The sequence below is a fragment of the Ursus maritimus genome, unplaced genomic scaffold (genome assembly GCF_017311325.1).
Source record: "Ursus maritimus isolate PB19 unplaced genomic scaffold, ASM1731132v1 scaffold_16, whole genome shotgun sequence".
NCBI lineage: Eukaryota > Metazoa > Chordata > Mammalia > Carnivora > Ursidae > Ursus > Ursus maritimus.
In genome coordinates, this window is record NW_024424008.1 from 42,215,842 (window position 1) to 42,234,664 (window position 18,823).

The following is an 18,823-nucleotide window of genomic DNA, read 5'->3' on the forward strand; positions in this document are numbered from 1 at the left end:
GCCCCCCCCCCCCCCCCGGGATGCTCAATGTACCTCAGCTCTCTGTTATCTTCACTGACACCTGAGGAAGCGGGAGTGGGGTGGGAGGAGGGGACACCTCCCGCTGCAGGGTCCCCACCACTTGCTTAGGGCCTCCTCATTACAGTCCCTCTGCCCCCAGCTGACAAGCCGCTAATTCTCTCTGAGAACACAATCTCTGGCAGCCATTGCAGCTGTCTTGACACTGTCCTTCTTGCAAGAAAGATTTTGAGATAAAAGAAGGAGCTGTGAAATCATCATTGAGCCTGAAGAAAAGAGCCTCAGGAAAGAGTGCCACCACAGCCTTCCCCCTCCTCCCCTCCCTCTCCTCCTCTCTCCCTGCCCTTTTTCCCTTCCTGTCCCCTTATTCTGGCCTCTCCAGCTCCCTCCCATCTCCCTCACCCTCCTCACAGTCACCCCATCCTCTGGCTCTTTCTCCAGGCACCCTCCCCCACTTCTTCTTCCTGTTCTCTCTTCTCTTCCTCCTTCTCTCTCTCTCTCTTGTTTTGGTGCCAGAAACAGTCTAATTACAACAGAGAACTTGAAGAGACTGAGAGGAAAAAAAATAAATAAACCCACCACACATAGCTGATTAAAATGTCCTATGAAATCTAATTTGTAAAGCTCAAATCAGAATAAAAAGTGTTACTCCCACAATTCAGGGCCAATTTGATTTTTAATGAGACTCCTCAGAGACCCAGCCAAGATCTCATCAGGTTGCAGATGCGGCTACCTTCCCACCTGCCACAGGCTCTCTGAGGCGGACCTTCACCTCTGCTCTCGGGGAGCCCACCACCGGCTCTGCCACCCTGGCCCACTTGCCTTGGCTTCTTTACATGTCCGTCACTCCCTTCTTCGGACCACCTGCTGCTGAGAGCGTGGCCTTACCAGCAGTCTGAGCCTGGGCCGTCGGGTCCCAGGATGGGCAACAGCTAGTGCCCAGGACCTCTGTGACCATCCCTGACTCTCCCATGCCCACCTGGTCCACCTTTCCTGAGTTGTGTGTCTGCATCGGCTGGACAGGGTATGGGAAAGAATGTGGGCTTGGACGTCACAGGGAGCCCGGTCAGACCCCGGCTCCACCACTCATTAGCTGTGTGGTCTTGAGGAGGTTACTTTGCCTCTCTGATCCTGTTTTCCTTGCTGTAACATCGGGCCGTGTCTGCCCTGACATGTCATTAAACAGGTTACAGAAAGGGGGGCACATGAAGCACTTTCTGCTGTGGGCCAGGGGCTCAGTAAATGTCAATGTCCTCTTGTCCATGCACCTGTGACCTCCCAGGGAACACGGATCACGTCAGCCCGCTTCCTCAGCTTTCCCTCCAGGGCCAGCTTAGGGATCTGGGAACAGCACAACTCAGCAGGTGAAAATACAGTCTTTAGAGCCAGAAAGTCTTGCCTTTGCAGCCCTTGTCCTGCCGCTAGGCACTTCCTGGATAATTTAGTTAACATCCACGCCCCTGCGAACGGGGCTTGGTGAGGGGCCAGGGTTACGGCTACTGTAAAGCTAAAGGTAATGCATACTCGGTACTTGCTCAGTCATTACCAAGCACTACCTTGGGCCCCATTTCCTCCTCCAGAAAACGGGGATCAACATAGTACCTACCTCCTAGGTTGTTATGAGGGTGAAGAAGTTAATGAGCCAATATTTTAAAACAGAGCAGCGGCTGGCACGCGGTACACACTGTGGGTGTGTCTGGGTCACCACACGTGAGCTGGCTGGTTTGGATGGCTCGGGGCCGTCTTGCTCCCAGGGGTACATGGGAGAGCTTGGGGTCATGCCCATGACCTTCTCCCAGGTGGTAGGGAAGCCGGAGCTGGGGTTGCCCCCCCCCGGAAAGAAAGGAACAAAGAGGGTGTTCCTGCCCGCGTTGTGCCACACTCTACCAGCCTGGGAACCACTGAAACAATAATGTTTTCCCTGGATTCTCGGCTTTTTACCCAAGCCGCACTAGTCCCCTCCCCTCCCCTTGCCTTCTTGAGGCAACCCCCACAGGATGCTTGCAGCTGGAGGGAGCTCTCCTGCCTCTGCCCTGTTGTGAGAGGAGAGGCAAGCCAGCAAGTAAGAGCCAGCCCAGTGGAAAGTGGCAGAGCTCGTCCGGAGGGCAGTGGGCACGGCCTCCTTGGGGGTTGGAGGAGGCCGGATCACGGTGGGAGTGTGTGGTGAGGATTGATGAGTGGGGCAGCTGAGTGGCGAGCCAGCTGCTAAAAGCAGGGAATTAAGTGGGGGCAGGTAGGAAGCTGCTGTGGAGCCCCAGGCAGGACGTAAGATGCTGGGGGCGGTGGGGGGGTGGTTGCTTCTCCCCTGGGCCAGCCTCTGCTCTGCTTCTTAACTTGAGGCGAAGTCCTCCAGGCACTGCACTGCGACCTGCAAGTAACTGACCGCTGTGCTTGTCTCCTTCCTAGGCCAAGTATACTCCTTCAGCCAGCAACCCCAGGACCAGGCCGTGGTGTCGGGCCAGCCAGTGACACTGCTGTGCGCCATCCCCGAGTATGATGGCTTCGTCCTGTGGATCAAAGACGGCTTGGCTCTGGGTGTGGGCAGGGACCTCTCAAGTGAGTACCCCCAGACCTCCCCGGGAAGGCCTGGAACCCGTCCCTGCCGGACCCACCCACCCTCCTAGGGAACCCCCATCTTCATGGGCATTTGGAGATTAACTCTCCAGGTTTCATTGTACATCCCCCTGGGGCAGAGTCAGCGGATGCAAGCTCTGGGCCCAGGATCCCTAGGACTTTGAGAGCCCGTCCGACTACTGGTAATGAATTATACGTCAACCCTCCATTCTGGTGGCCAAACCCCAACAGCAGAGCCCTGGAGGATCTCTTCAAAAGTCAAACACGATTCAGGGGCGCCTGGGTGGCACAACGGTTAAGCGTCTGCCTTCGGCTCAGGGCGTGATCCTGGCGTTATGGGATCCAGCCCCACATCAGGCTCCTCTGCTAGGAGCCTGCTTCTTCCTCTCCCACTCCCCCTGCTTGTGTTCCCTCTCTCGTTGGCTGTCTCTATCGCTGTCGAATAAATAAATAAAATCTTAAAAAAAAAAAAAGTCAAACACAATTCAAGTCAAGGCAGATTCCTAGAAGTAACAGGTTCCTGTTTCTTGATCCAAAATGTATCCCCCACTTAAGTCACCACCTGGTTCTTGCTGGGCTCCCAACCATTAAAGGGAGCCAAAGAAATTGAAAACTCACAAAGGAACCCAGTTGGTTTTAGGGGTTACCATGTGATGGGAAGCAAAGACAAGGAGTGTTTAAAGTTCAAACTTCGTGGAGCCCACCCAGGCTGGTATCGAGCAAGATGTCCCGGTGGGCTCCCGTCGCTGGCAGCTGAGCTCCCCGGTTGGTGCGATGCCCTGTCATCTGTTAACCATTATGAATGTCAACCCTTAAGCTCACACAGATGTCTTTCCGATCCATCCTCTCCCCCGGGGGGGAAAAGAATAGAATCATCCTCCCGGTCACTCACCCATCAGCAATTATTATTCTCCTCTGGGAAGGGCAGGCATGTGACTGCTTGCGAGGCTTAGCATAACCTGGAAAATTCAGAACAAGGGATCTGGGTGTCCCCACCCCTGGGGAACGGCTGAGGGTAGAAGGAGGAGGGAAAAAAAAATACGTATTCGACCGAGAAGTAGCTTTGCTTCTCTCGTGGTATACAGCTGCAGGAAAATAAAAATCGAAGTGCACTCAGGAACATGATGGTTGGGAAATTAATATTTTAAAATGTGAGTTATGTCTTGCCAAAAATGTATATTGAAACATTATAGCCACGGTCAATAGCATCACCGGGTTTGAGTGCTGCAGCCCAGCTGAGCATGGATAAAATACACAATAATATCTCCAAAATATACTGTGCCGCCATAAAATTTAAGTATTATGGGAACCAGCCAATTTCAGGGGCTCTGAACTTCCTTACCCTAGAGAAACTGGGGGAATGATCTCACCTTCCTAAACTAGAATCACTCATGCTCTGCGTGGCTCTGAGCTTGGACCAGCATCGTTGCAAGCCAAGGAGGTGCTCTGGGTTCCTGGTCAGTGGTTTGCAGCCTCCGGTCAAGGACTGGGGTCTTTTTGGCTTGGTGGCCAAGAGGAAGCCCCGGGTCACCACAGACGTTCATCACCACATGCATAACTGACCCTCTGGCATCCAATTCCATGAATGGCTTTCTGGGATCAGGATTGGGTCCTGCTAAGTTCTGAGAGACAATGGGGTTCTGATGAACTGGGGTCTCTTTGCTCTCTGACTTGACTCCATGTATACAAAGAAGGTTGTCCATCTCCTTGCAAAGCCAATAAATTCAAATTCCTGGTATTTTCTCTTTGATCACCGATCCCCAAAAAAGCATCATGACGATAATGACAGAAACTCACATGCTCGATAAATACTGTTTGCTTGCCTGACAAGAAAGGGAGAGTGATAGATCTCGATTTCATTCAGCAAGTATTCACAGAGCACTCGATAACGGCACAGGTTTCCCTGTGGGGAAACTGAGGCCCAGAATTATGAGACTTCAACCTGCCTGGTTCCATCTTCTTCTGTTTTAACTTTATCCTTTTCTGTGTGGCCCAGCTCAGTGGACCAGGAATCATGCCCTCACTCACTGAAGACCTGTCTTTCTGGTCACCAAGGCTGGAAAACACTTTCGAAGGAAATGATTTATAAATGCATGCCCTCATATTGATAGAACATTCTTCTTCTAAGAAGCGCAAGCGATTCTTAAACATTATGTCATAAATCTACAATGATTCACAGGGAGAAAAAGAAGGATTGCCCCCTCTATTTGACAAGTAAACAAAGTCACAGTCGAGAAAGAAATTGAGTCAAATGTACACCCAGTCGCAGTGTGTGGGACCCCGGCACCTCACACCCAAAAAGCCTGACACCCTGCATTTTCTTGCTTCTAAAGACAGAGACCTTTTTGGCTGTCCCATCTCACTGTCATTTTTCTTTAAACCAGCATTTATAGACTCTTTACTGCGTGTCACGCACTTAACATGGATGACCCTGCTTAATCTTCACCATGAGTCTACGAGGTACTGATATTGTCCCCATTTTGCTGATGAGAAGACAGAAGCACGAAGAAGTTAAAGTAATTTAGCCAAGACAACAGAGTTAGGAAGTGATAGACCCGGGCATTTGAACCCAGGCACTTGGACTGTAGAACCCAGACCCCAATAATTTTGCCTTCCCTGAGCATAGCAAGAGAGAGTAATGATACTATGGAAGGAGCTAGAACTTGCTCAGAATCAATGCCTCTGGGCCTGTGTTTTCCAAAGATCCTGCCAGTCCTTGGGATAGCATTGCAGCTCGTTGGCTAATTAGGCAAATACAAACAAACCCATCACTGATGTTTTCAGCAGCTCATGAGAGCGAAATCCTGCTGCTGCTAGCTTGCAAGACAACAAAAACACAAGCTCCAGCCAAGATGCCTGCAGGAGACCAGGGACTAATCAAGGACAGCGGGATCCAGAGGCTGGGCCGGAAGGGCTGGGGGCAGTGAGCCAGCTACATTGAGGGCAAGCAGCGGGGAGAGGGCTGGGCAGGAACCCGTTTCCAGCCCCTTGTCCTGGCCCTGAAGAGAGCCAGCTTAACTTACCTGGGCTTCTTCCCAAAGCCCAGCAGAGGGCAGGAAGGGCGGGAAGGAGGGGAGGTGGTGCTCTCGGGGGTACAGCCGACTGCCTTGTGAGCATCTCTGGCCCGGCCAGAACAGCTGTGCAGGGCGGGGCCGTTTGATCGCACGATGGGGACGATGCTAGCCATGAAGCCATGAGCCTGAAGGGCTCAGCCACACAGGAAGCCCCCAGAATACATCCTGGGAAGGATCACAGCTATGTTTCTGACCAAGAATGGGTGCCAGTGGCCCCTGTATGGCTCACCCTGGGGGAGGCCTGCCCCACCTCTGCAAGACCCTTAGCTTATGATGGGAGGGACCTTAGAGCTCCAATATTCCATCTAGGATAGTAATCTGTTCTGCAGTACCCCTGACAGGTGATCGCCAACCTGTGCTTGAATGCCGCTACTAGTGGGGACCTCACTACCACCTCTGGCAACCCAGATCCTTGTTGGACCTTTCAAATTATATTAAGAATATTCTAAAGTATTTCCCTGTATTAATTCTGTCCACTGGTGCTAGTGCTATCCTTGGGATTTATGTGAACACATCTAACCCACACTGAGAGACGGGAATATTTGGAGAGCATTTGCATGCCCCTGTCTCTCTGTTTCTGTCTGTCTGTCTCTCTCTCTCTCTCTCACTGGCTTAAGCCCTAGTCTTCTCTTTGAAAGGCCAGATAGGCCAACCCCCTCTTCCTATGGCACATTTCTGAGAACTCACACTGTCCAGGCAAAGGTCTTTTAGAAAGAGGAGCGGTTTGGAGCTGCCGGAGGGTGGGCGGGCCTCTGAGGAGAGAAGGGAAGAGAACAGAGCAGGAAGCTGGGGAAATAGAGCTCAGGCAAGGGGACGATGGAAAAGAGATCCTTCTGGAAGAGACTAAGGAGGTCTAGGGCCCAAGGTCCGGGACAGGGGATCTGCCCAACCTGGCCAGCCACGACTTATATGGGCATTTATATTCACCATACACAGCAGGAAGGCCGATTAATGATTAATCATTCTCAAATTTTTATTTATCCATTATTCATCACCAGTAGTATAAGGGGCCCCACATTCCTAAGTGTCCTGAGTGCCTTGTAAGTGCTTAATCAGGCCCTGGGGTCTGAGGTGGGTAGTAGAAGTAACCAGAATAGGGCCCTTGATGGTTCAAAGTGGCCAGAGAATGCCAGGCACTGGTAGGGTGGGCCTCAATTTCTGCTTCCTGCCCATTCCGAACAAAACTTGCCCCCCAAAGTCATTCTTGATTCTTTTCCAGAGATTTCTCTTTTCTTCTCTCTCTCTGACTCTGTCTGCTGAGAATCGCAGCCTGGGTCTCTCTGTCTCTCTGTGTGTTTCCTTATCAAAATGCATGTCTGGTTGGTAAACCACAGCGCTGAGCTCACTGCTTACCAGAGCACTGACCCTGCTGCGTCTGCCCACACGTAGCATTTCCATCTCCGCTCTATCTTCCCTGATCATAGCTTCTCCAACATTCCTAAACCTACACACACACCCCCACACGCACACCCACGCTGCCCAATCCCCGGGAAGAGCTCTCGTTTTTGTGCTCCTCACACCCAGGTCAGGGCCCTGAGCATCGCCAGCCCTGCCAGCCTCCAAGACCAGCCCCTGCTCACATGTCCCACCACCCGGCCTGTTTGGCGGGAGTGCCTCCTCGACCTCTGGCCCCACCCCCCCCACATGCCTACTGTCTCCACAGGTTACCCGCAGTACCTGGTGGTAGGGAACCACCTGTCAGGGGAGCATCACCTGAAGATCCTGCGAGCAGAGCTGCAAGACGACGCCGTGTACGAGTGCCAGGCCATCCAGGCCGCCATTCGCTCTCGCCCCGCACGCCTCACTGTCCTGGGTAAGAACCGTTGATACGCGGGGGCCGAGGATGCTGCGGGAAGCACCACGCGCTCGGTTCCAGAAGGGCCTCCCTGCTGGGCAAAGCCCAAAGGGGTTATCACACTGGGCTCCAGCCGCTGCTGCCCCCACCGGGTCAGGACCCACTTTCCCCGCCAAAAAGGGGAAAGTGAAAGTTTCAGCTCTGGAAATCGGAAGGCGGCTGCTAACCGACCTGTGACCCTGTCCAACCCCGGGGGGTTTGACTCCAGCTTAAGGGGCTGAAAGGGGCTCCTGAATGCCCATTTATTCCACCAGGAAGAGCGTTCTGTACACATGATGGTTGTCAGGCCGTGTGCTAGGCGATGGAGATACGGAGAAGAATGTGATACGTCCTTGAGTCCATTCTTTCTCCCCCTGGGTGCTAACAAAGCATGATTTCAGCATCCCTAGGGACCACGACTGCACCTGTTCCTTCTCCACCCTCTGCTGCTCCCTGGGAACCCTGGCTCTCAGCTGGAGAACCGACTGCCTAAATCATCCCTAGGAAAGTTTGTTTTGGGCTCTTACGCCAAATCAGACCTTTGCCCCCTTGGCCTTTCTTCCTCTTGGCTTCCTAGGAGACCAATGCCCCTTGGACACCCTGCCTGAGAGGTCCCCACTCCTTCACTCAGGCAGACCTGCCTGAAGACAAGGGAGAGAGCTCGCCCACCTCTTAAACAGCCCCCTTCTGATTTCGAGGTCAGGCCCTGTCGACTCCCTCCTCCAGCCAGCTGCTACTGAGGCCCAAGGCCCTTGAGAACCTAGCCTCACACAGACGGCATAAGAGGAGACATGGGCATATGCTCTACAGTCCCTGTCAGAGCACTTCCCTGTACATTACCTCAGCAGTTCCAACGCAAGACAGTGGGACAGGGATTGTGCCCCAGATGAGAAACTGAGGCTCAGAGATGCCAAGGGCCCGGCCCCAAGGGTCTCCCGGCTAGGGCTCCAACGCCACCGCCCTGCCCCCTCAGTGAGACTCCGCCAGCTCCGGGTGGGACGGGGCACAGGCCGCAGAGAGGGGAGCCTGGGCTCCACCCTGCCTGCCTCTTACCAGCTGCTGTGAAGCTGGGACCACAGGGTCAGCAGCTGGGGGGCGGCCTCCTCACCTGGTGGATAAGGAGTGTGGCGGCCTTGATGAAATATTTAGGAGCGTGTCAGGTTATCTTCAGATCGACACGGCAGCACGCGGGGCACAGTATCCCAAGCACGACCGCGAGCCCCAGAGGACCACTTACCGAGCTGGGAGCTGGGCTTCTCAGGGACGGGAGGCAGAACTCAGGGCCGGCCCCCCAGACCCTCCCTCAACCCCAGAGTCTCCTCTAGTCTGCGATGAAGGAAAGAGGAAAGAAACCGGGGCTGGCAGGGCATGTAAGCTGGGACGGCTTGGTCCAGAAGGGCTTGCAGAAGAGTAATCAGGGATATGAAAGGGAGAGGCGGACATCTTCGTCTCTCCCAACGTGGAGGCTAAAATGGGAATGGGGGTACAGTGTGGTGTGGCGGTGTGGACACGAGTGGGAGGAGTTAGTGTCTAATATGTTTTCTGATTTCTGAGTGTTGTGCAATGTCAGAACAGATTCGTGCATCTCCACAGACAATTCCGTTCCCCACCCTCAAAATAATCTGCCTTCTGCTGTCTTGTCCCCCTTCGAGAAGGTACCAAAGAATGCTAAGTTGAGAAGGACCTAAGCACTGCCCACTCCTGACTTCGCGCAGGACCTGAACTAGATGGAGATGCTTCTCGTCCTCATGTTCTCGTCCTACCGTCAGAGCTTTGCCCGGTGGCGCCCAGCCATTCACAGCCTGCCTCCCCTCTCCTCTCTCAGGGAGATAACCAAGCCCAGATTATTCCAAATGTTGTACAGATGAGGAAATTGAGACTCAGAGAGCAGAGCCACTCACAGCTTAATTACCACTCAAAATAGACCCCAGATTGTCCAACTCCAAACCAGTGGTGTCCACGTCCCGAGATGCCGGCACAATCTCCTTTGTCTGGTTGCTTCAGGGCCGGGCTGCTGAGAGCAGGGCCACAGAATCTCACCGGGACAGAGTTGGTTTTGTCTTAGGTCACATCGAAAAGGCTCCCCGGTCTCCCTCTCCTGTGGCCAGACCTGGCACAGAGCTGCTTTGTGTGGGGAAAATGTTTTACGAGTCTGGAAGGCAGCTGAAGAGGGGGAAGGAGGAGTTTCCAGGTAACCCCGGCAGGCTAGCCTCTGCTGGATTCCTGAGAGCTGGAAAAAGAGCCTGAGCAGGCATGTGTCCAGCACCCTTTCCTCAAAGAGTCCACTGACATCGGTCCTCCTAACAAAGTAACCCCAGGCGAGAAAGAGCTGCCCCAGGCTCTGCCTCCAGCCCCTCTTGATCACCCGGGGTCCCACCCCTGAGCTGGCCCTGCAGGTGCCCCCCCATCCTTGGCGGGTCCAGCAGGCAACCAGCCCAACTGAGTTTCTTTGCGGTATACAGCCCCACCTACTGCCCTGGAGAGAGGCCCCACGTGCAGAAGCTGACCCAGCCTTCTGGAAAGGGAGCTCTGGTCTGCTCACCATGCTGAGTAGACAGAGCAGCAGAGGGAAGAGGGGTGTTTCTACCCTGGCCAGCCAGCTTGCCAACCAAGACCCCATCTGCTTTGCTGTGACATCTCAGCCCGGGAAAATGTCCCAGCCAGTTCCCCAAGGGAGGGGCTGCCTTCCCTGTGTTCCAGGAATGAGAGAGCTTCCTAATTTAGTCTGTATTTGCCTGAGATAGATTTTTAATTAAATAAAGTAAGAGCCTGATTAGAACCTGCGGAAGATGTGAGAGCAGAATCAGATGGTATTCCAGCAAAATTGCAAAGCAAACACTTTGGCTGGAACAGAGGGAGACCCCTGGGGGTCTTCCATCAAAGCACCAAGTGAGGAGGGCAAATACGAGAAATTATATAGCCAACAGATGTGCATTGTTAAAATATGCATCTGCCAGCAGCCTGCTTGGAGAAGCCAGAGGGCCAGCTCACAGAGCCCATGGTGCTCCAGGGAGGGCGTGGGGACCCAGCCCCGACAGCCAAGCCTAGAGTCACAGACACATTAATTAGCCTTGTGTTTCCAGCTCTCAGATGCAATCAGGCAAGGAGCAACTTGGAGCTGAGCATTTGCTACCCTGGGAGGCAGAGGGAGGGAGCTAGGGGACCAGGAGAGCAAGAGGGGGAAGGGACAGAGTTTGGGAAGCCGAGCCAGGCAAAGACTCCGGGGCCGCGGCCCAGGTTAATGGCCAGGCTGCATTCCCTCTGCGGCACAGAGGACCATGCCTTGACTCGGGCCTGGTCAAGACAGGCATCTTTCCACCTGCAGAACGTCTCGAGAATCATGGTACACAGAGCAGCAGACTTGGAGGCAACAGTCATGGTCTTGCCATTAACCAGCTGTGTGATCTTGGCCCTGATACTCCACCTCTCTGGGTCTCAGTTTCCTCATCTGTAACATGAAGGAGGTTGATCGATAAGATGGTCACTAAGAACTGTCGGGCTCCCAAAACACCGTGACTTCTACAATAAGGAGCCCTGCTTGCGGCACCAAGTAGTTTAGGAAGATGGCCCATCCCCCACCGGAGCCAGAATTCACATGGAGACTGAGGCGCAGAAGGTAATAGAGTGTTTTGTGCAGCACCCTACTTTGATTCTGGAGAGGGGAACTCTCAAAGTCCTGCCCAGCCCTGGGATTCTGGACTCGGCTCTACGTCTTAACCCAAGAGTCCTCCCTCTGTCTGCAGCTTCCCTGCTTTCCGAGCCATGGCTGCGGGCACTCAGCTTAGCAGGACATCATAGGACCCCCGTGGACGTGTGCAGAGCCGGGGTATAGCAGGCAGAGTCAGGGGCTGGCGGCAGAACCCCTACATGCAGCTTACTCACAGTGTGACCTTGGGTGGGGTCCTTAGCGCTCCCACGGGGGCTCTGGTTCAACTCTCTATAACCAGCACTTAGTATACGGTAGGTCCTCAATACTATTTGGGGTTTTTTAAATGAATGAATGAATGAATGAATGAATGAATGAATGAATGAGTGGAGTTTCTCGTTCCTCATCTATAACATGAGGATAATAAAAATACAAATCTCCCAGAACTGTTGTGAGCACCAGACTAACACACCCCCCCAACTAACACACACACACACACACACACACACACACACACACAGGCAGACTGCGTCCTTCTCCCACCTGCAGGGACCCCAGGGTTGACAAATATCTCTACTGCTCCAGGGCCAGAGCCGTAAGGACAGTACTGCATTTGATCTTGCTAACCGCCCAAAAATTTGAGAATCGAGGAGTTGGACAACCCAGATCAGGGAGGAAATGGAAGCCAAGGTCTTAAACAACAAATATTTCCTGAGCACCTACTAGGTGCCAAGCACTGAGCTAGGCAAGTAAGGTTCATCGGTCAGTGGAAGGGAAAGCCAGCCCTGCCCTGGTGAGCCTGTGTTCTAGCAGAGAGAGAGCCAGTCAATCAGCAGTAAAGAGATTAAACAAGCACCTTGCGTCTTTCCGCAGGACGTTGGATGATAACGACCACTGTGAAACCGAGAAACTAGAGCAGGGTGAGGGGGATTGGAAGTAGGCAGCGGAGGATGGTGGATGGTGGGTTAATTATTTAAAAGGGTGTTTTCCCAGTCTTCCTCCCATTTCCCTCATCTTCCTGGCCCGTTCTAATATTAACTCTGCTGTCTTGTGGCTCCCATTAGAAACAAAGCTTTCTAAATCAACATGAATTATTTAATGATGGAGACTAAGTCAATTCAAATAAAGAGGGCGTCTTTAAAGTGATGTCAAGCTCCAGACACTGACGGGGCCAACAGAGAAGGTCCGGACGGGTCCCTGAGTTTCCAGAGCCACGAGCCTCCTCTGTATCTCTCCACCAGGGCAGCTGTAGGGCCCGGGTACCCTAAGTGCCTGGCATTGGCAGCACCCCCCAATTCCCAATCCCCTCATCCTTGGGGGAGTGGGGGGCAGGGTGGGTCCAGAGAGAGAAAGTGAATAGCTCGGGTCATCCAGCAAGGGAAGGCAGAGCTGAAACACGGCCCAAGAGCACTGGCTTTTAAAAAGGGTCTTCCAGAAACTGGTGGCAAGAAACCCAGCCACAGGCTCCCTGTCAGTAAGGGACAGACCGACCTGTTCTTCAGGGGTGAGAAAGCACCCCAAAGAACAGAGCCCAAACCCTCTCTGAAGCTTGCCCTCTGCTTTCCCTCCAGCCCCTGCTCCAGCACCCCCTTTGCTCCAGGGACAAGAACCAGCTCACAGCTCCCTCCACTGCCCACACTTCGTGGCTTCATGCCTGTGTGTTGCTGCCTGGAATGTCCTTCCCTCCTTTCTTCCCTTGGCCCACTCTTGCTCCCCTGTCGGGATCCATCTTGGACATCACCTCCTCCAGGAAGCCTTCCCTGAACACCACATGGCCTGCCTGTCCCACTCTGTGCTCCCTTAGCCTTCCATCCACACCTCAGTCACAACACTCAACACATGATCTTGCAAGGAACCGTTTCCCTGTCTGTCTCCCCCAGTGGGTCTCTAGGCATCCGGCCCAGCGCAGCCTGCAGGCATACACTGGGTGCTCAGCAATGCTCATCATGTAACCGTAGCAAGAGGGCTTGGGGCAAACTGCAGGGAGTTTGCACTGCACCTCACCGCGGAGAACGGTACCTGGCAGATTCTGAGCCCCACAGTTGTGTCATATTGTGCCATGTTGTGTCGTGTTGTGTCGTGTTGTGTTTAGAGGGACAACGAGGCTTCAGGGTAACATCCCAGACTTTGAAAGCCAGATGGCCAACGCCGGAAATCTAGCTATGTCACTTTACCAGTGCTGCGACCTTGGAAGTGTCCCCTGCCCGCTGTGCCTCAGTTTCCTCATAGGTAAAATGGGGGTATAGTCCTCCCTGTGCCCATAGGGTCCTAGAGAGGATTTAACGGGATAATTGATAGAAGACATTTCTCAAAACAGCACCCGGTAAGCGGCAAAGCCCAGAAGCCCTGGCTGTTACTATCATACCCGTGGCGGTTGTTACTACTATTATTTTTGCCGTGCTAAAGCAACACCAACAAGCAGCTCCTCCTTCCTGGGGGGTCGGGCTCTGCGTCCTCGAGAGGCTTGGCCAACCAGCATGCAAGGCAGAAAGACACGAATCCTGAGGGCCCCTCCCGGCCTCGCGCGCCTGGGAAGACAAGCAGAATTGATTTCCTTATCTCCTTATTAAGCGTGTTTTGCCTGGGCCCCGGCCTGGTCTTAGGTGCTGTTTCTCATTTGTGCTGTGTGCCTGCTTCCTGCCACATTCATTACCCTGCAGTCACCCTCAAATAGGGGCAGCAAACAAGCCAGAGATGGGAGAGAGGAGCAAAGGAAGCATCCTTATCTCCTGAAGTTCCAGATGGGAGCCAGGCGTCTGAGCTATTGTGCACCTCAGCCCCACCCCCCCAGCTCCCACCCCTGCCACCAGCTCCTTCCCACTCCCTTCCTGCCATTCTGCCCTTCTTGGGGGCCCTCCTCCGTGTCTCTTGAGCCACTGCACACCCCTCTTGGCCCTCCCGATTTAACTCTGCTTACCTGCTTTGGCAGGTTATAAGGTGAGCGTGGCCTGAGGGCACTGAGTTACCTTAAGGTGACTACTAGTCTCCGACTTCGAAATTGCATTATAATATAATTATATTCTATCATATTGAGGGTAGTTAGCCATATGCCCCCCTGAGTAGCTGCCCGCAGCAGTTGTCGGTGGCAAGTGGAGGCTGGGGGGGAGGCAGTGATGGAGGGTCTCTCTGGAGGTCCCTATAGTCACGGGGTCAAGTACGTAGAACACTTCAGAGCTGGGCCTTCCCTCCTGCTGCCCCCCAACAGTCTCCCCCTGGTTCTCTAATCTGCCATGGAAAGGAATGCCTGTCCCCCACGGCCTGACACCCATCTCCCTGTCCTTCATTTCAACCTCAGTGTCAGGACAACTTGCAAGGCTCCAAAGCGTTCTGGGGTCTATCAGGGATGGAGGCAACCTCAGTGCTTCCCTCTCGGCCTGTATGTAGGAGGCAGAGGGCAGGCAGGAAGTGAGGAGACCTGATGCCAGGGCCCCCACCCCTGCCTTCCCCTACCCAGACCCAGCCAATGAGAAGAGAGCTAACCGGCCTATTTAGGTTGCCTCGCTGGAGTGGCCCGGAGGCCCAACACTGCCTTGGGCTGGAGGCAGCATCCCCAGTGGCCAACCGAGGGCCAGCCCCTCCCCTCCGCCTTCTAGCATCTCTTGCTTTCAACACCAGCATGAGGGAAGTCAGGAAGATTCTGTAGGAGCCCACTGGGTCTGCTGCCCATGCAATGCTCTCAGTCTCCTGCTCCCCACCCCCACCACCCCATACATAGTTCTGCTGACCCCTCAGGGTCCCCATCACTCCATGCCTGAGGGTCCGCAGGCAGCCCCACGCCCCTGAAGGGTGCCACCGTCATACCCAGGGCACTGGCACTCCTCCAGGTTTAAGCAGGACAGGGACCCTCACCTGAAGGCTGGAAGACACGCATCATTGCCCCAGGCCAGCCACTGACAATGCAGGCCCAGGCCCTCGCCATGAGACCCGGGATAGTGATACATAACCATCTCTGGACCCTCTCTCTCCCCCTCTCTCTCTCTCTGATAAAATCAGGAGCTGGGAAGAGGAAGTGCAAATCCACACCACAGTTTGACTGTGATTCACCTTCATTAGACGGTGGTTTGGGGGTCGGGCCTGGGGGGCATTGTTCCCATTGTTCCCTGGCGCTGAGGAGCAAGGCTAATAGTTCTCCCACTGCTTTAACCAAGCGTGACCCTGGGAGACACCGATCAGACTGCACTACTCAGCAAAGGGGAGCGTGAGCTCAGACCATGGAGAGCTGCAAAAGTCAGGACCTTGATCCTCTGGCGTCCAACCTTTGCCATTCGGCAAGGAACCAGCAGCTTCGGGAAGTGAGAGCACTGCCCTGAGGGGGCCGTCGCCTGCTCTGCCATCATGGGGCTGCTTCCTCTGCCTTGGGCCTGGCTTCCCACATCCCTTCCAAGCCCAGGCGAGAGCCCACTTGTGTCCGGGTGGCTTGCCGGAGCCCCGTCAGGAAACCCGGCTGGCCACGTACGAGGCTCCCTGTTCATCCATCAGCTGTAGACACACACAGACACCTCACCTCAAGGACAAATGCACGCACACACACACACACACAATTCAGAGCAGGGCCGAATCATGGGGAAAGATTCGGGGACACAGTCACAAGAATCTGTCACAGTTGGAAATGGACAGATCTTAGTAACTCAACAAAAGTATTGACCCTCCCACCCTTTAGGGCCAGAAATGAACCGGGTAGGTGGAGCATGAGAGCCCCAGCGTGAGGCCCCGCTTCTCTATCGATTCCCCCTAATGAGAAACCAAGTGCTGGGGGTGGGGGGCAGGGGCGAGGGAGAGTCACAGCAACCGAAAGGACCAGCGGGTTCCACCCAGGGAGGAATCGCCTCTCTCCTGACTCTAGCCTCCGGGGCACCATGGGTGTCACAGCCAGGACCGTGGCCAAAGCCAGCCCTGAGGGAGCCCTGACTGGCTGAGCTGAGGAGGGAGACCTCCGGGGGTAAAAATAGCTCACCACTTCTCCGCTCCGACCTCAGCCCGGGCCTGAGACGAGGGTTTCATGGCAAATTATGGATTTAAAACTAGCAGTGAATCTCCATTACAGCATGAAATGAGAAAGGAAAGCACCACTAAATGAAAGCCTTCCCCCGGCAGCCAATGGGGCAAGGGAGGGGTGGAGTTTTAGGAGGGAGTTTCTAGATGAACTCACATGCCCAAAGCACACTCACAAGGGGCAGTCCCAGAAAGAGAGCCCTGGGAGAGGGGGCAGAGGCCGGAGACCCCGGGGAGATCCCTGCTGTCCCAGGTCAGCGCAGGACACCCAGGTGGCAGCAGTTGCCATTTCTCTGCAAAGACGCTCGGCTGACACAGGAGAGGGAACAGAGCTTTGTTGGTCTGGGGCTGTGTTGGGATGAGACCCAGACGGGAGGTGGGGCTGGAGAGGGGCATTTCAAGAACCCCGACCCACAGACTGGTAGTCTTATAGGTGAGAAAGTTCACGCCCAAAGGGATCCATTAACTCACTCAAGGTCACACAACAAGAAAGAAAAAGAGCTAGAATCAGGACTCGAGACTTTCCGGCTCCAACACCCTTGCCCTTCCTGCTAAGCCCTGCCCCTCCCTTTTTCCAAATTCTGCTCAGACTTTCTGCCTTCTGACTCCTCCCCTTCAGATCATGGACCGCTGGGATACAGGTCTCCTTCCAGCCCCAGGGAACTCCAGGAGCCCCGTCTGAGCCATCACACCGTCCCAGGGCCCCCAGCGTCAGGGAGAGGCCTGCACAACGAACTGAAGCCTTCCTGGCAGCCCCCCCTCCACCTCGTCCCCCAGATGCGCCTGGGGAGCCAGGGCCCCTGAACCCACAACATCCATTTTCCATCCCATTAAGTCTCACTCTCAGAGGGCTGCCCACCGCTTCCTTCCCTGTCTCTCTGGGCCTTGACGTTATTCTGTTTGTGTGGAGGAGGTTTTCCTAAGTGGGAGCGTCCTAGGCGCCCAGAAGCCCAAACAGGTGCTTCCATTTTACAAAAGTAAGTAGCTGAGCCCCACAGCCCAAGAAGGCTGGCTTTCAAAAGAGTGTCACATTTTCACAAGTCGATCAAGGTGTTTGTAAATGTTTATAGAAAGGAGGAACTTTCCATATGTAAATATGTCAGGAACCGTGTTAGCAGCTGAAAAATCACCCGGTGCCTGCCGGGAACACCACTGCAGCCTCAGTGGTAGAAGGCAAGATGGAGGAGCAAGCCGGTGGCCACACAGCCATCCCACGAGAAGAGCTGCCCCTCCCAAACACACCACCTCCTCCCCACACTGCTCACTTCCCCTCTGTCTACACACAGAGAGACACATACACGTTCCCTAGGATGATGGAAAGAGCTCATTTTGCACATGGCTCAACCGAAGTCAAAAAGGACAGGGAAGGGAAGGGAAGGGAAGGGAAGGGAAGGGAAGGGAAGGGAAGGGAAGGGAAGGGAAAGGAAGGACAGGAAAGGGAAGGGAAGGGAAGGAAATATGCTAGAGGCTGTACAACGCATGGAAAGGAAAACGCATCTTCTCTGACTCTATAAGACAGAGAAAGCAGGGCTCTAACGAAGGGTCACTTGGGAAGACCCTGCTTCTCCTCCAGCCCCGGCCCCAGATACCAAGTTGGCCTGGGCAATGGTTCCCCTGAGGACCGAAACCTAACCTTGATTTAGAGAATCAGAGCTGGAGGGAATCCACCAAGCAAGGGTTCTTCATTTGTTCCGTTTTTCAGCATGTGTCGACGAATCTTCCGTGTGTCAGGTGCTGTTCTAGGCACTGGGAATATAGTACATCGGTGTGTGGCCTGATGGACTATAAACAGAGTAAATCTCCTGCCTTCGTGGAACATGGATTCTCACAGAGGGAATTAGGAAACAATAAATTTTTCAAAACTGTTATAATCTCTTGGGGGGGTAAGTGCTATCAAAGTAGAGCAGAGTGTATGGAGTTGAATTTCTTAAGGAGAGGACAAGTGGTGCAATCAGGGTGGACCTCCCAGAGGAGGTGAACTTTTTTTCATCTTTCCCTTTATTTTTTAATAGCTTTCTTGAGGTATAATTTACATACCATTAAATCCAACCATTTTAAGTGTACAGCTCAATGATCTTTAGTAAATTCATGGAGTTGTGCGACCATCACTACAATCTTATATTAGGCCATTTCCATCACCCTTAAAAGATCCCTTGTCAATCTCCGTTCCACCCTCAGTCTTAGGACCCACTGATCCTCCTTGTGTCTCTATGGACTTGCCTTTTCTGGACATTTCATATAAATAGAATCATAAAATATGTGGTCTTCCCACCTGGCTCCTTTCACTCAGCACAGTATTTTGAGATTTGCCCATGTGGGAGCATGTATCAATAGTTCATTTCTTTTTATTGCTTTCTATTGATAAACATTTTGTTTTTCCATTCCCCACTTGATGGACATTTGGATTGTTCCGTTTTCAGGCTGTTGTGAATGATGCTGCTATAAACATTCATATGCCAGTGCAAGTGTACGTGGGGGCATATGTTGTATGTTCTCATTTTTCTGGGACAGGGAAAGGGAGCAGGGGAAGGACAGACGGTGAGAATCTTCAATCAGATTCCCCGCTGAGCACGGAGCCCAATGGGGGCTCGATCTCACGACCCTGAGATCTGAGCCAAAATCAAGGGTCAGCCACTTACCGGACTGAGCCACCCAGGTGCCCTGTTTTCGTTTGTCATGGGTAGA

General features: G+C 53.6%; 1 protein-coding gene across 1 annotated transcript in view; it reads left to right on the plus strand.

Moving 5' to 3' along the window:
* The window catches only part of KIRREL3 (kirre like nephrin family adhesion molecule 3), a 185,796-nt gene that overhangs the window by 89,928 nt on the left and 77,045 nt on the right, over positions 1-18,823 (plus strand). Inside the window, exons 3-4 of the mRNA XM_040630644.1 lie at positions 2,425-2,574; positions 7,330-7,479. Coding sequence (XP_040486578.1) covers positions 2,425-2,574; positions 7,330-7,479 — 300 coding nt within the window. The remainder of the gene's footprint in view (positions 1-2,424; positions 2,575-7,329; positions 7,480-18,823) is intronic.